This window comes from Dunckerocampus dactyliophorus, chromosome 16 (assembly GCF_027744805.1).
Source record: "Dunckerocampus dactyliophorus isolate RoL2022-P2 chromosome 16, RoL_Ddac_1.1, whole genome shotgun sequence".
NCBI classification, from domain to species: Eukaryota; Metazoa; Chordata; class Actinopteri; order Syngnathiformes; family Syngnathidae; genus Dunckerocampus; species Dunckerocampus dactyliophorus.
Genome location: NC_072834.1, coordinates 22047275 through 22072032, shown reverse-complemented (window position 1 = coordinate 22072032; position 24758 = coordinate 22047275). Strand labels below are relative to the sequence as shown.

The window sequence follows — 24758 nt, the reverse complement described above, 5'->3', positions numbered from 1 at the left end:
AACCGCCTTGAACTGCTTGAACCGTGCCTTGACACCTGCCCTACACCTCAAAGCAACACAAGGTCAAAATATGTGTCAAACTACGACCTGGAGGCTTTAAATACAAATTTCACAGACAGAAGTTTCAAATAGGATTCCTTATTTATAAATCCCATATTTTCATAGTTAGAGCACAGAAAACACGTTTACGACCTTCTGAATACAGTTTTAAACGTTCTTAGAGCATGAAATAACAACCCTATATTCACCTTTACATCCGTATTACCCAATATAATAGACATAATAGGAGAAAATAACACATATAAGACATAAATAACACATGGTATGGACTCATACGTGTTAGCATTGGGACTGGTAGTGCAGTCATCACTGGTTTATCTCGGTTAATCAGTTCTAGACAGTGATAAGTACATTTCGGTGACACAGCTCAGTTTTTATTGGCCCGGAGGGAGTATTATATTCATAAAATTAAACATGAAATCGTATGAAAGAGGATTAGCGCCATATTGAAAACAGAAAAAGCTTATCTATTGAATATTTGAACCACACTCACAATAATAATTATCAACATGTGTTTAACTACTTAGCATATATTATCATTGATAAATAAATATATAAATAAAGCATTAAAATACAATTAGACCATGAATTAATTTAATAATTAATTACATCAAATGTTAATTAAATATAATTAATCAAAAAACATAACAAAAAAGGGATGACTGTATACATGAAAATGAAATGAATCAATTTCCAAATGGACCCCTATCCAGCACCACCCAGTGGTGGGCGGGTCACACTGACCCAGGAAGATCACAGTAGGGGAGAAAAATTAGGGACGGCCAATCACACGTGAGCAAGAAAAGGCAGGGCCAACCGATGAGCTTGTGGGCTGTCTAAAGGGAAACAGGCTTCCGCTTCAGTGGCCATTCTCTGCTTGGTCCTAGTGCTTGACCAGTTTCCATTGAATATAGTTTTTGGACAATAAAAAGTGCAGGGGAACAAAATGGCCTTTTGAAAAAGTGCAAGGGAAGGGGGGACTTTTTTTGTTCCCCAGTTCTTGGTCCCCAAAAGGCATGTTTGGATGAATTTGGTATGGAAGAAGAGCCCTGACCTCAACCCCATCTAACACCTTGGGGATGAACTGGCGTCAGTGACATTCCCACATGCTGCAAAACTTGCAGAAAGTCTTCCCGGTACAGTGGAAGCCTTTATAGCAGTAAATCCATATTTTCTTTCATTATCGCTTAGTATGGATGGCCAGGTGTCCCAATACATCTGTCTACATCGTGTATGCTGGTGAGGACAAATTAAGCTCAGGCTGCAAGTCTGGAATAGCACGCATGCTGACAAGAACCACTCATGCCTTGGTGGACTCAAAAGACTATGCGGTAGAAATCAGAATACCATTTCATATGAAACAGGTTGGCACTGTCAGGCAGCCAGAAACAAGCAAACAAGACAGAAAAGCTAAAAGAAGACATGTCTTAAACACATAGTACATGAGAGTACATGAGAGATGAGTGGCACATGGAAGCTGGATTAAACATACTAAATATACACAAGAGGTGCGATGATGACTGCAGACAGGTGATACACAATGACAGGAAGTCAGGTTTCTGCAATGGGTAACACATTCAAAAAAAAAGAAATTAAAATTACGCAACAAATGTAAAACATTTTCCTGATTTCTTATAGGATAAATTGATTTTGGTGACAGTATGTATCGGTTTGGGTCGGACCTTCTGGAGCGGATTAATGACGCTAACCGAGGTTCCCCTGTATTTATTATAAATTATTACCAATCAAGGGGTGAATGGGAATGCCTATTTTTGTAGAGAAAAAGCACAAATGCGCAGGTTTTCCCACAAATAAAATGTACAGCTGTCCCTCCTTTATCTCGGTTAATTGAAATGAATTTCCGCAAAGTAGGATTTAATATTAATAAACTGAATATTTTCAGACTTTTCTTTCTAAATACGGGTTTTAACATTAACACAACCACAGCCCCAATAGTCACTTTTACACTCCAGTTATTCTTTGTTTACATCACATTGCGCAGGCTTCCCGATCACTGCAGGGTCATAACAGACGGCCGCTGCTCGCATAGCAAACTACTGAGCTAACTTCTTAGCCTCTCCAGTTTACTTATTCTAAATTTAAGAAAGTGTTTCAAACGGACTGGGTAAGAAGGACAAAGAAGCCAAAAACTTACCACTTCCACACGGAATGAGAGAAGAACCTTTTTTTCTGTGCTGTGCTGGCTCTGTAGCCAGTCTGCATGCAGTGTGAAGGGTAATGTAATCTAACACCATCTCTCATAACATTACTGCTGCCACAATACTACATATAACTAGTCATCACCTAATCATTCATTCATTATTTAAAAAAAACGCAATCTAGTGAAGGAGCAATATTGGAACCGCAATATAGCGAGGGACAACTGTATTTTGGGTTCTGTTCGAGGTTTCTTCCCTTGAGGGAGTTTTGTGTTTGTTCATGTGGGGTTCTCTTGAATGTATGAGGAGCGTGGCTGTAGACTTGCGAATCGCAAACAGGCGGATTGGAACTGTATTTTGCTATAAAAGATGAGCCGCGGCCCGCAAATGGCGCCCGGGCTGGACTTTGGACACCCCTGTCTCAAACACATCTCAGGTCTGCACACTTTGACCTGCATTTGCAAATGAGGCGGGATGTCACATGTATGCATGCATGACGAGTAGTACAAACCAAGTGAGTATTAAAAGCCCCCCCAGCCCCATCCCCTGGCAAATGGACAGTTTACTGTAGCATGTATAAAGATGACAGGCAGCCTTCTGGCATGACAATCAGGAAGTCAGCAGGCTGTGATGATGTGCGCTGGCAGTGAGTGACCTTTTACTGGAGGACACACACACACAGACACACACACGCACACACGCTGACAAACACTCAGCTGCTAGAATGTCATGAAGACGGCTGCTGCTCTTTTCCTACTGCTGCCACCAGAGGGAGGATTGTGACTCTTATTTCTACCATAGGACTCCAGTTGCAGTTACTTTGTCACATTTCTGTTATGAATGAAACTTTCTGACTGCAGCAAATCCGCAGTTTGCAACAATCTCAAACATATCGCCTTGTCAGTCGCATTGCATTCACATTGCTTATCTTCTGTTTCCATTCATCTTCGTTATACAGCCGGGAACGCCGTAAACCTGCACTGGTGCACCCTGCTAACATAGTAATAGTTCGTTTTCCCGTCAAAATCACGACGATGTATAGAGCAGAAAGTGTGTTAAGTGTGTTAAGTATGACTCATTGATGCGGTAATGTGCTTTTCCTGCATGTACAGCAAGCACAAAGGCCTCTTATTTATATGTAGTCTATCAGCTGACACCTGTCTAAGGTCAAGGCCTGCTTTAAGAAGCCGTCCAAAGAGCCCAGCTGGCATTCACGGTATGTTTTTAACCCCTCCCCCCATTCAATATAGTTAGTTCAAGCACGTCCTTTATGACATGTCCAATCTTGGAATGCACTAAAAAGCGTGTAACAGTAAATCACATTGTTTGATTTATATGCAAATTCAAAGTCGTTCTCAGGCCTGCAAAGCCAGGTTGCTCATGCACACTGCACCAGCGCGACGCAGTCCCGCAGAATTGCAGCGTCTGCAGCAGAGACTCAGTGACCTTGCTTCAAGGTCGCAGTGACACTGCCGTCAGTTTTTCCTCCCGACCATCCTGCGCCCACAGCACCGCTTCGCGCGTGACCACAGAGAGGCGCACCTTTTTAAAGCAGCTTTACAAGGAGGGGGTTCGGTCAGTGACGCGCTGTGGGCTAAATATAAACAAATAGATAGATAGATGTGTCTTTGGAAAGAAATATTTGTTGTGTTGTTCTTAAAATGGACACGACTGTCATGACGTCATTGGCCGTAATACAGCAGAGATGGGTTGCATTTTGGGGTTAGTGTTACATGGTGTGTCCCATCTCTCACTCACTGAGGTGAGGTGGGCCGCAGTCACAAGACCATAAGCATGACATACATTTTCCATAGAGGTGCACGCTCTTGCTTTCTCTCTGCAGCACTCCAATATCGCTTAGGCTCATTTAAATCACAGAAAAAGCACAATATTATTTAAATTATAATGCGTTTGAATAAGAAAGCGGACTTATGCTTATGTAGTTATGCATAAATTAAGGTTTTGTGATAGTGCGAGGGCATGTGCAACTTCAACTTGACTGTTCTATTTTTCATTTAAAATGTGTTCCTACAAGAGTCGCTTGCCCCCGTTATGAAGTTGATGACGCTGTTGTATGATACGTACTGACGTCACGGAGAGAGCAGACGCAAATCGGTCAGAGGGAGGAGCCAAGGCACGGGACACAGTCTGACGTCACTGAGCGCCACAAAGTTCGCTAGTGAAACTAGCCCTACCGGAATCGTACAACATCAAAATAAAGCACTCATTTAAAGTAATTTCGGATTGACCCCTCTCCTGCTAATTCACGTACATGTGTCGTCTTATAGTAGAGATAAACCGCCCATTTTCCTGTGTGGCGGTGTACAACCCGAGAAGCGAAAAAGTGTATCGCTGCAGCGGGCCTGTCCTGTTTTATTGCGAAAACACCCCAACCGGATGTTGTGTGTCATTGTCATGAACTCGACTATGTACAACAGCTTGAGCGGTGGGAATCGCAGGGGAGAATTTCTGACACCGCCAGTGTCTGGAAGCAAGCAGGCGAGGAAGACGGTATGTCGCCGGTTGCTGTCATCGCAGACTCCCCGGTGAAGTCGTCGTGAAGTGTGAGAAACACGACATTGCTCGGACAGCGCTGTTAAACCGCTGAAAAAACGACGGTGGATTTGCTAGTCCCAAAGACTCTGCCTGGTTCCAGATTAAGACAACGCGGCGCGGTTTCCGCTGCTCCTGGTAAGTGTCACAATTGACGTTCACGGCTTATTCGGAATATAGTAATATAAATATCCCCGGGTGTTCGCCTGTTATGCACGTACTCTCGGTTGTTTTCACGGTGGCGTGATTTGTATGCACGCCGGGCAGTGTGAAGTTGGCGTGATCACGTTATTGGGGGTAGGGTGCACAAGCCGCAGGAGAATTCATCATTTACAGTCGTGTTTTTTTTTTTAATTATTATTATTTACTCCCCCACGCCTCTCAACCTCTCAAAGAGGCCAATTCCTGACGTCATTAAGGGCATTGAAGTTACACGACCAAGCCCAGAGTCTTTGATAAACCTCCACTAAACATTGCAGACGTTGCAATGCGCGTGGAATAAGATGCAGGTGACTATCTTCTGCCTGCACCACACACTTCTTCAAGTGTCCACATGAACATTTTCTGACTTATTCCTCCTGCTGCCTCAACACACTGACCTCTGAATGTAACCAAGCCTGCTGGCCCAGGATTGAGATCACTGATCTGAAGGCATAATCCACTTAGGCAATTAACCTTTCACCGGTTGGAGATCAGTCAGCAAGGTCACCCCTGGGTGCCTGCTCTCGGCGGCTCCACAATGCGCAGCATGTGCAACGCTCTAAGTGACTTTTAAGTGCAGTTATTTGATGCATACTTGGAAGTACTTTACGTGTATGGCGGTTCAAGTATGTCGGCATTAAGGCTGTTAAGCAAAAAAATACACGTTTATCACTCTCCTTATCTACGCTTAAAACTGAAACTAGAATATGTTTGAATTCATTTTGCACTACCGGTCTACGTAATGATTTACAAAGAGCTACCACCAAACTTTTCAGTACGAGTGAGAGACAAGGTGTTGGCTTTGCTGTCTGTCCTTGAAGCATTCCTGTGACTTTGACCTTTGGAGTGTATCACGCAGCACAAGGGGAGTGTGGGGGGGTTGGGAGGTTTGTTGAGTCGTGTCCATAAACCTGAATACATCCAGGCATGTTATACATTTCAAGGATGAAAAGACACTCTTGTGGATTCGCAAATGCTTTCCCCGAAAAACCTTTCTTTATGTTGCAGGACTGATATCTGAGGTCGACAAGCGAAAGCTGTAACGAGCACCGGGGATCACGTACGCTGTGTAGGATTCAAATTCCAGCCCAGCAACCAGGTAATGCGTTCCCGTAGCTGTTGTTAGTGATAAGACCGCAATTAGGCAGTGTTGATAGACCCTTACAATGCATTTTTTTCCACTTGTAAAGTGCAGTTGAGTGGGGTTCCTATTGTTCCTAGTGTTAGCATGTTGTGGTCTTCGGGGTGTGTTTGCTTGCAAATGATTGTGTTAGGTGTTTGTGGTAGGTTGCCGTCAACACTGTTTTTGGTCAAAACACTTTGAGCCACGTTAGTCCCGTCTTAAAAGCGCTGAAACGAACGCTATAGTTCCATCAGTACACTTCAATAAGCATACTGTGTACAGTCGTCCCTTGCAGCATTGCGGTTCGGTTATCACTCCCTCGTTATGTAGCGTTTTTTCAGAAATGAATTAATAATTTATGGCTGTTTTGTGGTAGACTATGGTTTATTATCAGTCAAAACATATTGAAATACAAGTGATATGTAGTATTCTGGTCATTAGGTGGCATTAATGACACAAAACATTGAGACATTACTGCATGATACACACTGCATGATAGAGTGGGGGGAATAAATGTAATTCCTCCTATCCCTTGTGGAAATGATAGGTTTTTGGCTTAAGTTTAGAAGAAATAAACTTGAGGCTAACTGGTTAGCTCGCTAGCTGACGGCCATCTCGAGTCCCTGCAGCATAAGAGTTGCAATGTGGGGTAAACAATGAATAATAGGAGTGAAAATGTTCATATGAGGTGTTACTTCTTGTCTACAGGGCTCGAATAATGTTAAAAACCATATTTAGAAAGTCATGAACAGGTTTTCTATGCTTAAATGTTCTATGTATTTACATTGAATCCTATATCGCGATAATTCATTTAAGGCGGTCGGGTCTGGAACCAATGAACCGCAATAAACGAGGGGCGACTGTACACTGTGTACTTAGTTCCTGAGTGCGCACTTTTTCATGGTCTTGTGCTGCCCCAAATCGATGACTGTCGTTGCGCGGAAAATGACAATCGCAATATTTCGTCTCTCCTTTTGAATGGTGAATTGCAACCACTGAATGGAGCATTACCGCCAATATTTGGATACCCCAATAAATGTTGTTACCCAACTTAAACAAGAATTAAAAAAATATATATTTATATTAAAAATATATATATTTTTTATAATTTTATGAAACATTTTATTTTTTGGAAATAAAACACGAGTTTCCCAAACAAATCATTTTGCGGCCCTCCACAAAAGCGACGAGCGTCAGATCTTTCAAAGACACTTTTTGCGACCATCCAAAAGCACTCACTGGTGGCTGCATCTTGTTTGTAACTTAAAAAAAAAGAAGCGACACAAGAAAATTAATTTGTTTTGCTTCTCATGTTTTTTTTTTTTTTTTTACTCATTTCTTGCTAATCGCCACGTCCAATTATGCAAATTCAACAATTACGTATATTTCGTGATGGCGTTTATACATTCCTACGGTGTCCCTGAGTGCCCAGAGAGGCGCCAAAATGCATTTTATTTTTGTCTTAACGTCATTGGTGGGGTTAAATAAAGCTGGATGTCAATAAAAGAGAATATTATTTGGAAATTTTTCATATGGTATGTGTTTTTCCCCCGAATGACTGTATCCAGAAGCCCGGGAGAGTCAAGTGGAGTGTTGGTCGAACAGCTGTTTGGCTAGCCTAGCAAGCTAGCTAGTAGCCCGGCCCATCGTAACATTGGCGCTAGTAGCAGCCGGTTTTCGTTCTAATTGGTGTCATTTTATCACATCGTCCGGATATTTAAGCACCACACCAGCATCCACATCCAGGTAAGACGCAGCGTGGTATGGGTTAATGGCAAAAATGAGCGTAAATAGCTTGGACTGTATGGATTAACGCTTTGCAACTGCTAGCGAGTCAGCCAGGAGAACCGTACGTTCGCTTATACTGTACATAGACGCCAATGCTAACATGGGAAGCAAATGCTAGCATGCTGTTACATTACATTACATTACAGTACCCGTGACACGTTTCAAAGGAAGGTTAAACACTAGACGACAACTTAAGTTAGCAACGGGGTAACCGCTTTACTGAGACAACAATATGAACACATAGGTACATCTAACGCAACGTATAACCGATGTCCCTCACTGAGCCAAGCAGATGTGGACAGCATGGTGCACGCACGGATGATGGACTGTGCAAAACTGCCCAGTTATAATATCTAATGTATACTTTGGACTGAAAGTGATTTACAGATAAAGAAAAAAAACTAAATTCTATAGCGAGCAGGGTTGTTGTGACCACTTGCTTCTTAACTTTAGCTACTAATTGCATAGGTTTTTATTACAGGAGCAATGCATCTCAAAACGTACACTTTGTTGTGATAAGTGGAGCTAGTTGGGAATTTTGAGTTGGTGCATGTTTACAGGCAAGGTAATATAGATGCTTATCACCTCATCCTCACACACTGTTGTTAAAACAGACTGTACCAAACGTCCAACATGGCTTGCAGTATATGCAGTGCCTACCTTTTGCGGTATGTTTCCACATACTGTCTCATAGCGAATTGATACTGGATATGCTTTGTCTATTGAGTGGTAACTTGGCCCGCAGTCTTGACACCGATAGGAACCCACCTGCTTGCCCCCCGTTAGATTTTATGACGTCCTGTGTCAAAGACACATTTGGCTTTACCGTGAGTCTCTGGAATGTGCCCGACACGCCGCAGCGTATGGCGACTCACTCGATATGAGTAAACTGTTCATATTTCAACCTTGTGTGCAGACGTGTCAGTAGTTGAACCATAGTCGGCAAGTTTAGTGTCGTAGTCGATTTCTTGTGATGATAGATTTGAAAGTAGATAATTAGATTGGCCACAACGCAACGGCCCAGGTCAAGTGTTTGCGTTTAGCCGGGGTAAAACCTGAGCTTTTTGATGGGTGTCATAAGAAATGTGTGACAATATCCCATCTTTTTAAACCGTATTTAACAACACAACATGAAGTTGTTGGCCCAAAAACACAGACAGTCCCATTTTAATGTGTGTAATTGTAAGCAAAGGGCGAACAGGTAGCGCCAAATCTTTTTTTGAAAAAAAAACAAAACAAAACAAAACAAAAAAGTACTTTTTCTGTATCCGCACAATGTAATGTAATGTTACTTGGGAGGCATAAGGGGTTCCAAGTACCGACACAAGAGGATGAAGGAAAGCACTCTGCTGCAGCGGTCTTACAGCCTCACACGAACATTACTTATGCGCCTGGAAAGTGAAGAGCAGCGATCACGCTTTACGAGCAGCGTGACCTTCATCCAGTCACCTTGGCTATTTTAATTTACAGAGATGCCGGCGACAAAGACTTCACACCGGCCATGCTCTAAGACAGCGCACTTTTTAATAGGTGTGAAAGGTTTTGATTGAGCCCAACGCCGCTTCGAGATAATAGCTGATAAAAGCAGGACAAAACCACACAGGCTTTTCTGTACTTCTTTGTTTACTTTGTACCTCGGCGACAACCATAAGCGAGGGTGTGCGTAGTAATTCAGTAGTGATTGTTGGAGTGGTCTGCTGATAAGGCAAGATAATCCTTTATTAGGCCCGCAGCGGGTACATTCATAAAAGCTTTATGTGCCTGGAGTGGGGGCTTGGTTATTGGCAGGGTGCCGTCACCCGTGTTGGGCAACGTTTACACTTTGACCACAGAAGCCGCAATCTTTATGATAATGAAAACTTCCACTTAAATATACAGTGCTGCAGTCTATTTGTGGAGGCAGCAAATGGATTCTAATTAGCATAATTGCCCGTGATGCATGTGCATGTCATTTTTATGGACGCTGGGGGTGGCAGAAAGTCAGCCAAAAACAAATATGTTGAGAAATACAGATTAACTTTCTTCTGTCTCTTCTTTTGTGTTTCTTTTAATGTCGCAAGCAAGACGGAGCCGCCCGTCAGTCTCCAAAATTGTCCGACAAGACCAGAAAAAGTCGCAAAGTTTTGTCACCAGTCACTTCTTTTCAGTCTGAACACTGGCCTCGCGCTGTGGTCGTCTTATTCTCTTCTCTGGCAGACCAGGTGTGAAGGAGGCATGTTAAGAAGCAGAGCTACGATGCCATCTACTGTATGGAGTTGGAACGACAAGCTACGTTCACAGACAGTCCCGTTATAATGTGTTCATGAGCGAGGGCAAACGGGTAGCGCCAAATAGCTGATTGTTTTAGTCATTTAGTAATCTATCGATTACTTTATCGATTAGGGCTGGAGGTACCGGTCACTCCTCGCGATCCATATTTATTAGTTACACTCATTAAACGCATCATCGAAGCAACAGAATAACAATGGAAGCTTGAACCAATCGATGGAATGATGAATCGTTGCAGCATTCACGGCGGGCCGCCACAAATACATGAATATGTGGGGAAAACTGCAATACAGTAACTGGTTCCAGACCCGGCTGTGTTAAGTGAATTTCCACCAAGTAGGATTCAATATTAATCAACGGAATATTTTTGTAGTTATTGCAAAGGAAACCTGTTTATGATCTCCTAAATACGTTTTTTAACAATATTAGAGCCATCTAGACATGAAGCAACACCCATATAGTCACCTTTTCATTTGTGTTGCCCAATATAGTAGATATAAACAGCAAATAAGACATATTAGACATAAATAAGACAACAGACTCACACATTACCTGTTCAGCGTGCTTCCTGCAGTGGCCATTGTCTCATTAATGTATTGTAATGGCGGCTTTAAATGGCTTTACACTCGTATTATCCACTATAGTAGATATAAGAAGAACAAATAAGCCATTTAAGACGCAAATTACTCGTCATTCCCTGGGGGACCTTAGTGCCAGGTGGACAGGAAGTGACATCGGAGTTTTCGAGTTGAGTTTTAGCTTGTTGGGTTATGGCCCCAACAATAACCCGTGTTGTTGTTGTTATGATGATGATGATGATGATGATGATGATGATGATTATTACTCGCGTTCTGGCGACACCTAGTGGCCAATGTAGAATACTACAACGGCAAGTAGCATGTTTCTCCTGCCTTGTATTTGTGTTTTAGCTCATTTAGATAGTTCATTTAGCCATTTTATGCTTGCAGATACTCAATACAGCCAAGAATACATACAATTTGCTTAAATATGCATTTTTGTTTACTACCAATAGGCTCTATTGAACCTCGAAACAGCAATCATTTATTATTTATTTATTTATTTGAACCGCAATGTAGCGAGGGACAACTGTACATGAATTTTAGAAGAAAAATAACAACTACAGCAACAATATTGCTAACTCAGTGTTCATCTACTGTATTTTTATTTGGAATAACTGGATTATTTAAACCCCCTGAGATTGCAGCCACTGTTTGTGTACATCATGGTGTATGTTTTCTTTTTTACTTGACATGTTTTCTTCCCCTCCAGACGTCATGTCTTCCAGGGATCGCCGGTCGGACGTCTACATCAAGGCAGAACCGAGCAGTCCAGATGGAGGCGGGGGAGGTCGGACCAGTCCGGGAGGGGCCTCCTCCGACTCCTCTCAAAGTGGAGGCGGCGAGACCAGGGGAGACTGTGCGAAACGCTATTCGCCGCCGCTTTACACGCCAGCCTTGCGTTGCCACTTCAAAGACGAGAGCGGCGACGGCGCTGACGAGGGGTCCACGGGCAACGGCGCCGGGCGCTGCAAGTACGCCCTGAGCACGCTGCCAAAGAGGCTGTGTTTGGTCTGCGGGGATGTGGCTTCGGGCTACCACTATGGCGTGGCTTCTTGTGAGGCGTGCAAAGCGTTCTTCAAGAGAACCATCCAAGGTATGATGACCCCCCCCCCCCCCATGCTTAGGATTCAGCCCTGGTATTAAACCGTAATGTTAAGACACATTGCAGTGATTCATGAATTAAAGATGGCTTTGACTTCAATTTGTAAACAGGGGGGCGGTGTGGGCGGCAGGCCAATCTACTAGCTGTAAATTTATTATCCGCAGTTCTCTGCTGAGACATGTTTGGACATTTTTAATATTCTGACAGTATATCTAAGCATTTTTCATGTTGCATAAACAAGAGATGACCCTAAACATGGTGTATTGCAGACCTGCCAAGGTGTATGCGTTTTTCTTACAGGGCATGCATTTTTACCCTTAAAAGAAAAGTGCACTTTTTTGGGGAATTTTGCCCATCATCCACAATCCTTATGTGGGACACGAACACACGTCTTTCTCTTTTCCTGTGCGTTCTTAAGATACCAAAACAGCTAAAAAGACGCAGCTATTAAAGAATGCACGAAATGGGAAACACTTATTCCGCCTATAAAGACTTGTGGGGGAAAAAAACTCCAAATAGTGCCAACAGCGTTCCATTTGCATAATGTGACCTGCATAGTAACCAAGCTACAGCGACATTATTATTATTATTATTATTAACATTGTTACGCTGAACGCTAAAGAACTACGTTACTGGCGTAGTGACACCTCGCAACACCACACAGACTAGCTACTAGCCGGCTAGCGACTAGCTTCACCACGCACTCGCTCACAATGCCTCAGGCCACTAGCGAAAGGTAACGTGTTTAAGTTTTTGACTTTGGAATAGTTAACGCTAGGTGTAGCGTTCCTTTCTATGTTGCTATGTGAAATCAATGCGCCCAGGAAGGAAATTCCGCTAATGCTTAAAATGACCAAAATACTGTAAGTATTGCATGTTATCATGAATGTACCTGTTACTACATGCTCACAGCATGGATAGAAAACCATAAAACCTTGTTTTATGGTTTTATATAAAACATATGGGTTTTTGGAGGTATTTTTAATAGCGGGCTTTTAGGTGGCATAGGTGTGTCCCATTATGTGCTTTAATGAACTGCCTCTTTTTATCTTTAGAATGTCTTGGAAAGAGAAAGACGTGTGTTCATGTCTTACATAAGGATTCTAGATGCCGGGCAAAATAAAAAAAAAATAGTGCAATTTTTCTTTAAATTTGTGTACATTTTGTTGCATTTCACCGGGTACAGTTCAGAGTTCAGTTTCGAGTTCGAGTGCGCGTATCGTGCCGTGCAAATCCCTCCCCAAAAATCCTTGAGCTGCAGCCTTAAAGGAAAACTGCACTTTTTTGGGGCATTTTTCCCATCATCCACAATCCTGATGTGAGACATGAAAACACGTCTTTCTCTCTTTTGTGCGTTCTAAAGATGCGCAAACAGCAAAAAGAGGCAGGTAATTAAGGACACACCTATTCTGCCTTCATAGCACGCTATTAAAAGATCTCCAACAAGGCTTTATGGTTTTATATCCTTGCTGTGACCGAGTAGTAACAGTTACATTGATGGTAACATGTATTTTGGTCGTTTTAAGCATTACTGGAACGTCCTTCCTGGGTGCATAGTGATTTCACAAAGCAACATAGAAAGGAACGCTGCACCTAGCGTAAACTTTTCCAAACACAAAAGCACTGCAGCAGTAGCGGCAGCTCCAATATGTAGCGTTACCTTTCGCTAGTGGCCTGAGGCATTGTGAGCCAGGGCGTGGTGAAGCTAGTCGTTAGGCGGCTAGTAGCTAGCTGGAGTGGTGTGGCGAGGTGTCACTACGCGAGTAAAGTAGTTCTTTGTAACAATGTGGCTGTAGCTTGGTTAATATGCAGGTCGTATTATGTAAATTGGGCGTTGTTGGCGCTTTTTACCCATTATATGCAGTTTTAGCTGCCTCTTTCAAGCTGTTTTTATATCGGCAAACGCCTTTTTCTCTGATTTTGGATCAGCATTTGCAATAAAAATGCGTCGATTAGTTCTAGCTGCAATAACATTCCCCTTCTCTCTTTAATTACCGGGGGGGGGGGCATTTGTGGCTCACAAGCAGCGTGGAAATAAAATTGAAGGGGAAAAAAAACAGCAAAAATGTTGTTTTCAACAAAAGGCATACTGTAAAAAGCGTACATGTTGGTGAATAATAAAGGTATCACAGTGTATTCTTATATTTTTGAAGCTCATCAAATTTCTTAAGGTCGGCAGGTCTGCTGGTATTGGATGGCACCATATGCCGCACCATAATATTTACATATAAGTCACCCGGAATGCACTTACTGCCATGCACTCCGAGACTTCCAAAAAACTCCCTTTCCATTTTGTGTCACACTTTGTGGCTGTGCCACCGGAACACAAGCCCGAGTCTTATTTATTATTTAAATGGCTTATTTTCTGTTATTATGTCTACTATATTGGGTATAATAGGAGTGTAAAGGTGACTATAAGTGTTATTTCATGTCTAGACGGCTCTGATCATGTTAATACCCTGCACCACTAAATAAAAAAACAAATTAGTTGGGGCTGTTTTTTTTGCATTTTTATACATGTTCAAGCAAATATTATGTATTTCTGCCTAAATGTGAGCAGAAAAATGACTAAATAAACAAAAATACAAATATAAGGCATTCAGAAGACTAACTCAGACATTTTGTCATATGTATTATTCTACACTGGTCACAAGGTGATGTTACACTGATGAGACAATAGCCACCGCAGCAAGTAAAGCAACAAAGAAATCTCCCAATGCTGGTGTGTGAGTCTATTGTATGTCTTATTTTCCCCTATTATGTCTACTATATTGGGTAATAAGAGTGTAAAGGTGACTATAGGGGTGTAAGTTCATGTCTAGAGGGCTCTAATGTTAAAGTCCATATTTAGAAGGTCATAAATGCTCTGACTATGAAAATATTACAATGAAATGTAATATATAGTAAAACAATGAGCTTACATTCTAGAGCAGGGAATTGAATTGATCAATGATACCTTGCAATAGCCGTTTCTGTTTGAAGTGTGAAAAATTGAAGCGGGACCAAGCTATGCATGCTTTTAACGCCAATTCAAAAAAAACTGTTGGGCCGGTTCATTGATCCATGTTTACATTCTGTTAGATGTTGAAGTCCTCATTTCTCACAGTCTGCCTTATCACCTTATGTTGTGTTGCGTGAAGGTAACATTGAATACAGCTGTCCCGCTTCAAATGAGTGCGAGATCACCAAAAGGCGCAGAAAGGCGTGCCAGGCATGCCGCTTCACCAAGTGCCTCAAAGTGGGCATGCTGAAAGAAGGTGAGTGAGAAGACGTTTTGACTTGTTACGGCCATTCCCAGGTCATCTTTCTTTTAAAAATTCCATACATGCAACAATTATGCACCTTTTAGTAGTAGTAGTAGTAGTACTTTATTAATCCCACAGCAGGGAAATTCATCTGTTACAGCAGCAAGCAAGATACACAAGTATGTAGACAAGTAAAGAATGCATAGTCATAGACAATGCATGCAATGCATAGACATAGTGAAATACAAAATGGTTCAGGTGTGTTTTCCTGTGTGTTGTGATGCAGGAGTTCGTCTTGATAGGGTTCGAGGCGGACGACAGAAGTACAAAAGACGCCCTGAAGTGGAGAATGCAACTTACCAGAGTGTTCCCCTACCACTGACTAAGGAGAATGAAAAGGGTTTGTATTTTTATCTACAGAAAAAAAATCACGCTGTGCATAATTATCTACGGTAAAAAAAAACAAACTGCGCAAACAGTAACCCAGTGAAATGTATTTGGAAAATGGCGCCATCTACTGCACTTCCCTGACTATTTTTTGTATCACGTAAAGCAGTGGTCACCAACCTTTTTGAGACTAAGATCCCTGGTCTCGGCCGTGGACCTGCACAAGATGTGGAGAGATGAGGAGAGAGGGGCTGGTCAATGCGCTACAACAGTCAGTCCTTAACAAAGCGGCGGCGTTGCAGTTCAAAGATTTTTTTTTTTTGGAGGTGCACGTCTATGGAGTTATATTTGTGCTTTACCTCTGAGGTAGCAAATGCAGACTTTGAGCCCTATTAACGTGCAGTAATTACTGTTGTGTGCGCAAGAACATCGCTGCAGCGCTCTGGCAATCCCTTGTTCTCTCACTAGACGTTTTTGCTAGCACGACTGGGCCAGTCGGTGTACGAGGCATGCCGGTGTAATAGTGTACCTCCGGCCGGGTTTTGGGGACTGGGCTCCTTGCTGGGGCTCGTGGGTTGCTGCCTGGATAGCGGGGAGGCGTACGGGCGTGTTCAGTGTACGAAATGTGTGCCTGTTGGTCGCTCTCTGGGAGGTGAGGGCACAGATATCATAATACATTTTTTTCAAAAATGTTCTCACGATCGCCCGGCAACGTCCCAAAGACTGTAGCTCACGATCGACGGGTTGGCGACCCCTGATGTAAAGGGAACGCTGCATTCAAATGTTTACGTTTTCATAACTGGCTCCAAATTCTATTTATCAAGAACTAGGCGTGTCCCGATGCAACTTTTCACTTCTGATCCGACACCGAGTAGCCTTGAGTATCGGCTGATTCCGATATCTATTGGATCCGATGTCAGCACTAATCTTCTATACTTTTATGACTTATTTTGCCGTGTGGAATGTCAGAAAAGGCTTGATCAAGCGATATTACTCGTCAGACAGAGAACAGTAGTCAGCAACAGTAGGAGTGAGAAAATTCACTTTTTCACCCTTTGCGAATATTTTGGACAGCGTTGGTTGTATGGAGGGGAGGGGGAAGGGGTTTGTTTTGCGATGGTTTTTTTGTGGTGCTGCTTCGGATGCACGATAGGGTTGGTCGTGGTTTACTCCCACGGTTCTGTGGCGCTGGATCGAAGTGCTCGAGCAGAGTCTTGATGGACCGCTTGTATCGGGAGGGCTGATATCGGACATTTTAGATATTTGGAGTCCTTGTGTGGTTATGACGGGCTATACAGTCAACGATAGCTAACGTTAGTAGCTAAACTTGGCCAAATCGCTGTCATTAGCTGACAACAAACATTGCTGTGTGTGTGTGTAATGTGGGGCGAGGTTTGAAGAAGGTGGGTTTATAAAGTTTGCAGCATATTCAAAAGTAGCTAACCAGGGCGGACAGCACCTTAGTTTCTCGCTACATGTTTTTCTTCCAAGACCCAAGTGTATTGTTTGGTAATGCGTGACGGTACACTGCAGAAATATCACCTCCTAAGATGCTTGCTGATGCACTGTCGTGTTCTGTCGCACAGGTTCGTCCAACATCATTGTGTCCCACCTGTTAGTCGCCGAGCCAGAAAAGCTGTTTGCCATGCCCGACCCCCTCCAGCCTGACACGGCCCAGCGCACTCTCACGACCCTTTGTGACCTTGCTGACCGTGAATTGGTCGTCATCATCGGCTGGGCCAAACACATTCCTGGTAAGAGCTGGTGGTTATAACCTACTTAAATGCGCAGTGTGTCTTCATAGTTCCACCATAGAATTGCCAGCTATTCTGCATGCTGGAGGTGTGCGCATCGAGTGGATCTCAGTATTGGGGTACTCTAAAGCCCTCCTGCCAGCGCTTGTTTCAGCTGACTCAAATTAGAGCCTGTTGCCAGTTTCCCTCCTTAACATTCAGATCCTTCACTCTGCCCCCTTGTTCTGTTTCCCACCACCCCCCAGGCTTCCTGTCTCTGTCGCTAGCGGACCAGATGTCTGTGCTACAGTCCGTTTGGCTGGAGGTGCTGGTGCTGGGAGTGGCGTACCGCTCGCTGGGCTGTGAAGATGAGGTTGTCTTTGCTGAGGATTTCGTCCTCGATGAGGAAATGTCTCGTGTCGCCGGCCTGACGGAGCTAAATGCGGCCATTAGTCAACTTGCCCGACGCTTCCGCACCCTTAATGTGGACCGAGAGGAGTTTGTCATGCTAAAAGCCATCGCGCTCACTAACTCAGGTACAACACAGAAAGACCCTGCACTACGTAAGATGTTTGTTGTATTCCAAATATTAGAGGCTATTCTTCTGTTGAATTGAATACTTTTTGTAGGATTTACAATTGACTTTATTGGTAGGGTTCCACTTAATAGTAGGACACATTGAGTATGTTTACATGCAGTCAAATAACCGGAAAATTAGCAATAACCCGGTTGCACCCAGCCATGTAAACAACAATAACCCTTTTGAAAAACCTGAGTATTACCCCCCTTTTTTTTTTAATTACTCCTTTCCTAACTCGAGTATTGGGTCATGTTTACACCTATTGGGATATCCCGATAGAACATAATTTGTGTCCTGCGCATGTTCTACTCTCAAGGAATCTTGTGTGTTTGGCAGGAACAACGAGGAGAAAACAAGCCACCTCGTTAGTGTGGTGAAAGACGGGAACATTATATCTTTTGTAGACGGTAGAAAGTACCGCGATAGCGAAATCTATCACAAGGTGAGCGAGAAGTTACGCAAAGCAGGGTTTGTAAGAACGCACCTTCAATAGTATACGCAGATCAATGAGTGACATGTCCGGTGAGTGCTAAATAAATTGCTATTTTGTGGTTGACTATGGCCTATTAGTAAAAAAAAAAATTGCACATTTAAGCACATTTTACATATTCTTGGCCTAAATTAAACATTGTCAAGCATAAAATCTGCTTTGAATTTTGCATCTTCACTCTGTCATGGTTGAATACGGCCTCTTGGTAAAAAAAAACAAACAAACATATTTAAGCAAATGTTAGGTATTTTTTGCCTAAATTAAGCATTTTCAAACATACAAAATCGCTAAATGACCAACAATACAAATATAAGATATTCAGGAGATGCATTCAAAGATGTGAGATGTAGTACGTAGTCAGTATTGTTTCTTTGATGAGACAATAGCCACCAGGAAGTACGCTGCCCAGACAAAAAACATCAAGGAACTCTCCTAATGCTAGGGTGGGAGTCTGTTATGTCTTATTTATATCTAATATGTCTTATTTTATCCTATTATGTCTACTATTTTGGGTAATATGAGTGTAACATTCAAGAGTTTTTTGTCATATGCACAGTAAAACAGGTAGTTATACTATGCAATGAAATTCTTATTCTGTTCATTCTCCCAAAAAAAAAAAGAAAACACAAGAAAATGAATAAGAACAAAAGACACATTAATACCAATAAATTAAAAGCATCAATAATATGTTCAGTGCTATGAGTGTGTGTGTGTGTGTGTGTGTGTGTGTGTGTGTGTGTGTGTGTGTGTGTGTGTGTGTGTGTGTGTGTGAGTGCTTCGTTGAGAAGCCTGATGGCCTGTGGGTAAAAGCTGTTTGCCAGCCTTGTGGTCCTGGACTTCAAACTCCTGTAGCGTCTGCCTGACGGTAGGAGTGTGAATAATGAGTGTTGTGGATGTGTGCTGTCCTTGATGAGGTTGTGTGTTCTTCGTAGGACTCTAGATTTATAAATGTCTTGCAGTGAGGGGAGGGCTGCCCCAACAATGTTCTGTGAGGTCTTGATCACCTGCTGGAGTGCCTTCCTACCACGTGTTGTACAGTTACAGGGTGTTATTTCATGTCTGGAGGGCTCTAATATTGAAAAAAGTATTTAGAAGGTCACAAACAGATTTTCTATGCTCTCACGACAAAAATATTCCATTTATGAATAAGGAATAGTAGAGCATTGAAAACCTATTTATGACCTAAATACATTTTTTTTTTTTTAGCTATTGAAGCCCTCTAGACATGAACTAACACCCCTATAGTCACCTGTACACTCTTACTCCCCAATCTAGTAGACATAGTAAGAGAAAATAAGACATAAATATGACATCATATGGACCTTTTTTTCAAATTTTATTTTACTTCCTGTTCTGCAAAGTACTTCCTGTGGTGGCTATTGTCTCATAATGTAACATTACTAACATAGCTGACCCCTAGTGACCAGTGTAGAATACTACATATCACAATGTTCTTGAATGCGTCGTCAGAATGCCTTATTAGTTCATTTTTGTGCAAAAAAAATGCTTAATTTAGGCAACATTTTGCTTAAATATGCATGTTTTTCCTAATAACTGACTGTATTGAACCAAGAAACAGGGAGGATTTATTCACCAGTGTGGTTTTGAGAAACCGTGATAGAGTGAAGCACGAAATTTGGAAGCGCGAAGTGGCGAGGCATTACTTTTTATTTTATTGCGGCCACCCTGTGCAGTAACCCTGCTGTCTGCTCAGCATCTTGATAGGTGGGTGGATTATGAATGATGACTGCTCCCTCACACAGATTTGTCAACAATATCGGCATTTCGTGAACAGCTCATGAAAAATAGGTGCAAACACAAAAGTGTGCCGCTTATTGTTCTTGTGTAAACCACAGTGTTTTTAAGTATGGTGGCGACAAAAATGAGTTTTAGCATGGTAACCGAAGACCTACCGCATGTTCTAATGCGCTTGCCGGTATTTACAGTTTGTGTTTTCAATACAACAACAAATGCAAAACTCCACAGAGGGAGGATTGAAATTGAGTCTTCTGAGGAGGCAGTGCCCGTGTTATGTTCGCCCGCACACGTACGGGCAGATGTAGTCAGGATGACAGTCAACAGCAGGTTATCGAGCCGAACACATCCACTGTTTTGTCAATAAAGGTTGAGAAAGTCGAGAAGCGAAACATTACGCCAGGGGTGTCCAAACTTTGTCCACATAGTGAAAAATGGAAGGGCCGCAAAAGCAACACATGTTCAAAAGTACGTGAATAAAAAAAGTTGAATAAAAAAGTAATATTCGTCAACTAGCGTAGTATTAGTACAGTACAAACTTGGCTTTTTGCTTCCTCCCCTCCGCTTTCCTCTGAAAGTTTCTTTTTGTAATATTAGGACTTTAATTCCCGCAATATTCAAACTTTTCCCCCCAACCTAATTTTCCAAAAATTACATTTTGTTTCGTTGTTCATAATATTACGACTTTTAAGAAATATTTTTTTCTTTCATATTTCCACGCTCTACTAAAATGAAATTTTTCCTCATAATATTACAAGTTTATTCTTGTAAAATTGCGACGTTTTTTTTCTCATTAGAATACAACTTTGTTTCTGTTAATATTTTGACTTTATTCTCATAAAATTGCTGCTGTGTTTTTTTTTTTTTCAATTTCCACTTTCTTCCCGTGAATTTCCTCCTCATAATTATGACTTTATTCCCATAATTCTTTGAATTTATTCTCATAACATCATACGTGTTTCCGTGACCTCATTTTCCAAAAATTACAACTTTGTTTTGTTTGTTTCTCAGAATATTACAGCTTTAAAACCTTTATGCTACTAAAAGTGATTTTCATCATATTTATATAATGTTACATTTTTCTGGTAAAATTACCACTTTTTCTCGATAGATTGCTGATTTTTTTCCCCCCGTATTATTATGACTTAATTTAATTAAATTATTAAATGAATAATTGATTTTTCCATTTTTGCTGTTTTTTTTCTTGACAAAATTTAAGTACTAAAAATATAATGAAATAATTTTTCAAATTTATAAAATTAAAATTACTAATTTATTATGAGTATTATTCTTGATTAAATGTTATTAAAATTATTTTTTATTTATTAGTTTTTCTTTATTAAATTATTTTTAAAAAAGTAATATCTTTAGAATGGCAAAAAAAAAAAAAAAACCCAAACCAAAACAGCCACGGGCCACTTTGGACACCCCTGCATTACACACAGCGGCTCACCATGCCTTCCCTCTGTCAGACTCTGTTTACATCGAGGACATGGAGGCCGTGCAGAAGCTGCGGGACCTCCTCCACCAGGCCCTGCTGGAGCTGGAGTGTCAGCGGCGCCCGGACGACCCCCAGCGAGCAGGTCGGCTCCTCTTAACGCTGCCTCTCCTCCGGCAGACCGCCGGCCGGGCTCTGACGACATTCTACAGCATCAAGACGCGCGGCGGCATACCCATGCACAAACTATTCCTGGAGATGCTGGAAGCCATGATGGACTCTCCCTAGAGGCGCTCGCGCAGGATGACGCAGAGCCTCGTCAGTGTTCTAATCTAGTCTTTATGTTTTGTCACAAAGGAAACGTTTTATTAGAGAATTATTCATGAGGAAGGGGGGAGGGGAAGTGTTCTTTTGAGAGAGAAGCGATTTGAAAAGAAAGACTGCTAGCTCTGAAGCTGTCACCGTCAAAACTTGACGAACACCCTCGAGATCCACTTTTGTTGTGGACAAACGCTGGGAAATGAAACAAAACGGAATGCCAAGTTGCTTGCAGCGGCCTTCTCTCGTCACAGCGTCACCCCGCAGTTGCATAACCACCGGAGAACACGGAAGTACCGCAGAAGAGACGGCGGACATGTGGCTTTTGAACTTTGGAACGAATGCAGCAGTGACTCATGAAAGCCATAACATATCTGGCCAAGACTTGAGGGTCCACTTTAGTACACAGGGTGCATTCATTTACTATAGCTTAGTGTGCCGTTGTAGGCAGGTTTGTTTTGTTGTTGTTGTTGTTGTTATTATTATTGTTATTATTTTTAGGACTTCCTTGCAATATGTTCAAAGCAATATAACGACTTAAAAATGTGGATAACATGCTAAGTTGCATCCTAGTTAGTTGTGCATCTGTAGTTTTCCCACTCTCAGGACCCCCAAGTACTTTCTTTTACGTCAGCCGTAGAGAAGAAAAAGCTGCTAGCAAGTGTGGGTAGAAATCCTGTCGGCACATGAAAAAATGGCTTCCATTTGCAGTTGCAGCCAATGAGCTACACTTTTTTTCCTTTTTTTAACAGTGTTGCAACACCGAAGTTAGACGGGAATGCATCTGCCTCGTTTGCTCCCCCCACCCGCCCGACCTCCACTAGATCTTATTCTATTGGACCGCCGCCGTGGTCTGACTTGTATGATCTGTAGGCCTTTAGCTGCATTTTCTGCAGTAGGGAAAGAGCAGATGCTCCTTTGTGTTTTGTCTTTTAACTTGTAAGCGCCTGGAATGGGCTCAGGGCTACTAGAAATGCAACACTCTGTATCCAACTGTTGTCGGGCTCCGTACTCTACAGCCCTCTGTCACCTCATAGACTTCCAAAATAAGGGACTGCTCCTCATTCAGTGTACCTGACGTCCAAACGAGACCTCTGAAAAGAATATTCCTTCCTCACTCATCACTTGGACAGTTGCGGTGACGTGAATAGCAACATGCAATCTGCCGACAAATGTGACAGTTTGGCCGTGACTAATGTACAGTGTTTGTGCAGCTGAAGTGTTTTGAAATTTGTTAAAACATTTTTCATACACGTTCCTTTCTAGGATTTATGGCTGCGTGTGTGTGATGGAGTGAATGAAGATGAATTATGCACTGACAAAACTGTCGTGGGATGGAGATGTAGAGGTTCCTCTAGGACAGGGGTGTCCAAAGTGCGGCCCGGGGTCACATTTGAAAAATACCATTTAACATGAAAAATAAAACGGCAAAAATGGAACAGTCAGCAGTACCACAATAAAGTCAAAATATTACGAGAAAAAAAGTTGCGATCTAACGAGAAAAAGTTGCGATTTTATCCGAATAACGTAATATTGTGAGGAAAAATAACAAAATACTAAATAGTATGTATGAGTACTTTTTGGAAAAATAGGTCGTGGAAGAAGTTATGTTACGAGAATAAAGTCAAAATATGGGACTAAAGGCAGAAAATTTACAAGAGTAAAAGTTTAAATATAGTTGGAAATTAAAAAAAGAAAAAACCCAGCAGAAATGGAAAAAACAGCTGTTTTATTTAATTTAAATTGATTGAATTAAAATTTAAAAAATTGAAAATGTTAATTATAACGTCAAAATATTAAGAAAAAAGTTGTAATCTAGTGAGAAAAAGTTGTATTTTTACAAGCATAACGAAATATGGGGAAAAAAAGATAAATACTAAAAAATATATCTCATATATAAAATAATTAAATTCATAATATGAGAAACAAAACAAAAAAGTTGTCCTTTTTGAAAAATTAGGTTGGGGAAAAATTTGTTTCAAGAAAGTAAAAATATGAGAATAATGTCATGACAAGAAAATTCACAAGAAGAAAGTTTTAAACAGTGGGAAAAAAAAAATGGGAAAAAACAGCTGTAATTTTACGTTTATTTTAAAGTCAAAGTATTAGAAAAATTGTAATCTAATGAGAAAGTCGTAATTTTACAAGAATTAACGTAATATAAGGGGAAAAAATTACATTGAAAAATAGAAATAATTTTTGTTTAAAATGAAGCTATATCTTAATATATAAAATAAAATATTAAATTCATTATGAGAAACAAGCAAAACAAAAAGTTTTAATTTTGGGGAAATTGGGTTGCTCAAAAAGTCATAATATTACGGTTAATTAAAATTTACTAGAACAAAGTTGAAATATTTGGAAAATGCAAAACAACAACAAAAAAAAAAACCTAGTAAAATGACCAAACGTCACACTGACACGTTTTTTCACTTGTGCCACAAAGCTGACATGCATCTTTTTTTAAATACACTGTATATAACTCCTTAGCATATGACAACAACATCAAAGTGGCCCTTGCATCCTTTCACTCTTCACTATGTGGGCCCCCGCTGGAAAACGTTTGGCCACCCCTGCTCTAGGACGCTGGGAACGCCGCCTGTGCATGGTTTTGAAAGCAAAGCATGAGAAGTCAATGCCGGGGATGAAAATAAAATGTTCCTCCCTCCTCTTCAGACGCGCCAGGCTGCAGAGGCCTACCCCAACAGGCCGTGGAAGCCGAAATTTGGATTTTGGAAGTTATCAAATGTTGTGCAGTTGGACTAAAGTTTGTTTCAAAAGTCTTGTCCTGTGACCAGGAATCAAATTTGAGTCAAAGGGGGGGAATTCTTCATATTTATATTAATACTGTACGTTTTCTGTAAGTGTTCAAGTGGAGGTGATAGGAATTGAATTACTGATTGGACCAGGGTTGTTTGCAGTGTCGCAGGTGCAATTTTAAGCTCCTTTGTCGTTTCTGTGTACATGAATATAAATG

At 41.5% G+C, this 24758-nt stretch overlaps 1 protein-coding gene across 2 annotated transcripts; it reads left to right on the top strand.

Annotated features, from left to right (window-relative positions):
* Positions 1 to 4643: 4643 nt before the first annotated feature.
* On the top strand, positions 4644 to 24157 carry esrra (estrogen-related receptor alpha). 2 transcript variants are annotated; one of them, XM_054756059.1, is made up of 8 exons: positions 4644 to 4910; positions 5982 to 6072; positions 11443 to 11826; positions 14976 to 15092; positions 15367 to 15480; positions 17054 to 17221; positions 17467 to 17736; positions 21498 to 24157. In XM_054756059.1, exons 3-8 carry the CDS (start codon positions 11448 to 11450, stop codon positions 21749 to 21751), a joined length of 1302 nt encoding a protein of 433 aa, XP_054612034.1. In that variant the 5' UTR covers positions 4644 to 4910; positions 5982 to 6072; positions 11443 to 11447; the 3' UTR covers positions 21752 to 24157. The 2 variants fall into 2 exon arrangements, with proteins under 2 accessions (XP_054612034.1, XP_054612035.1); XM_054756060.1 differs by lacking the exons at positions 4644 to 4910; positions 5982 to 6072 and adding an exon at positions 7368 to 7842.
* Positions 24158 to 24758: the final 601 nt, after the last annotated feature.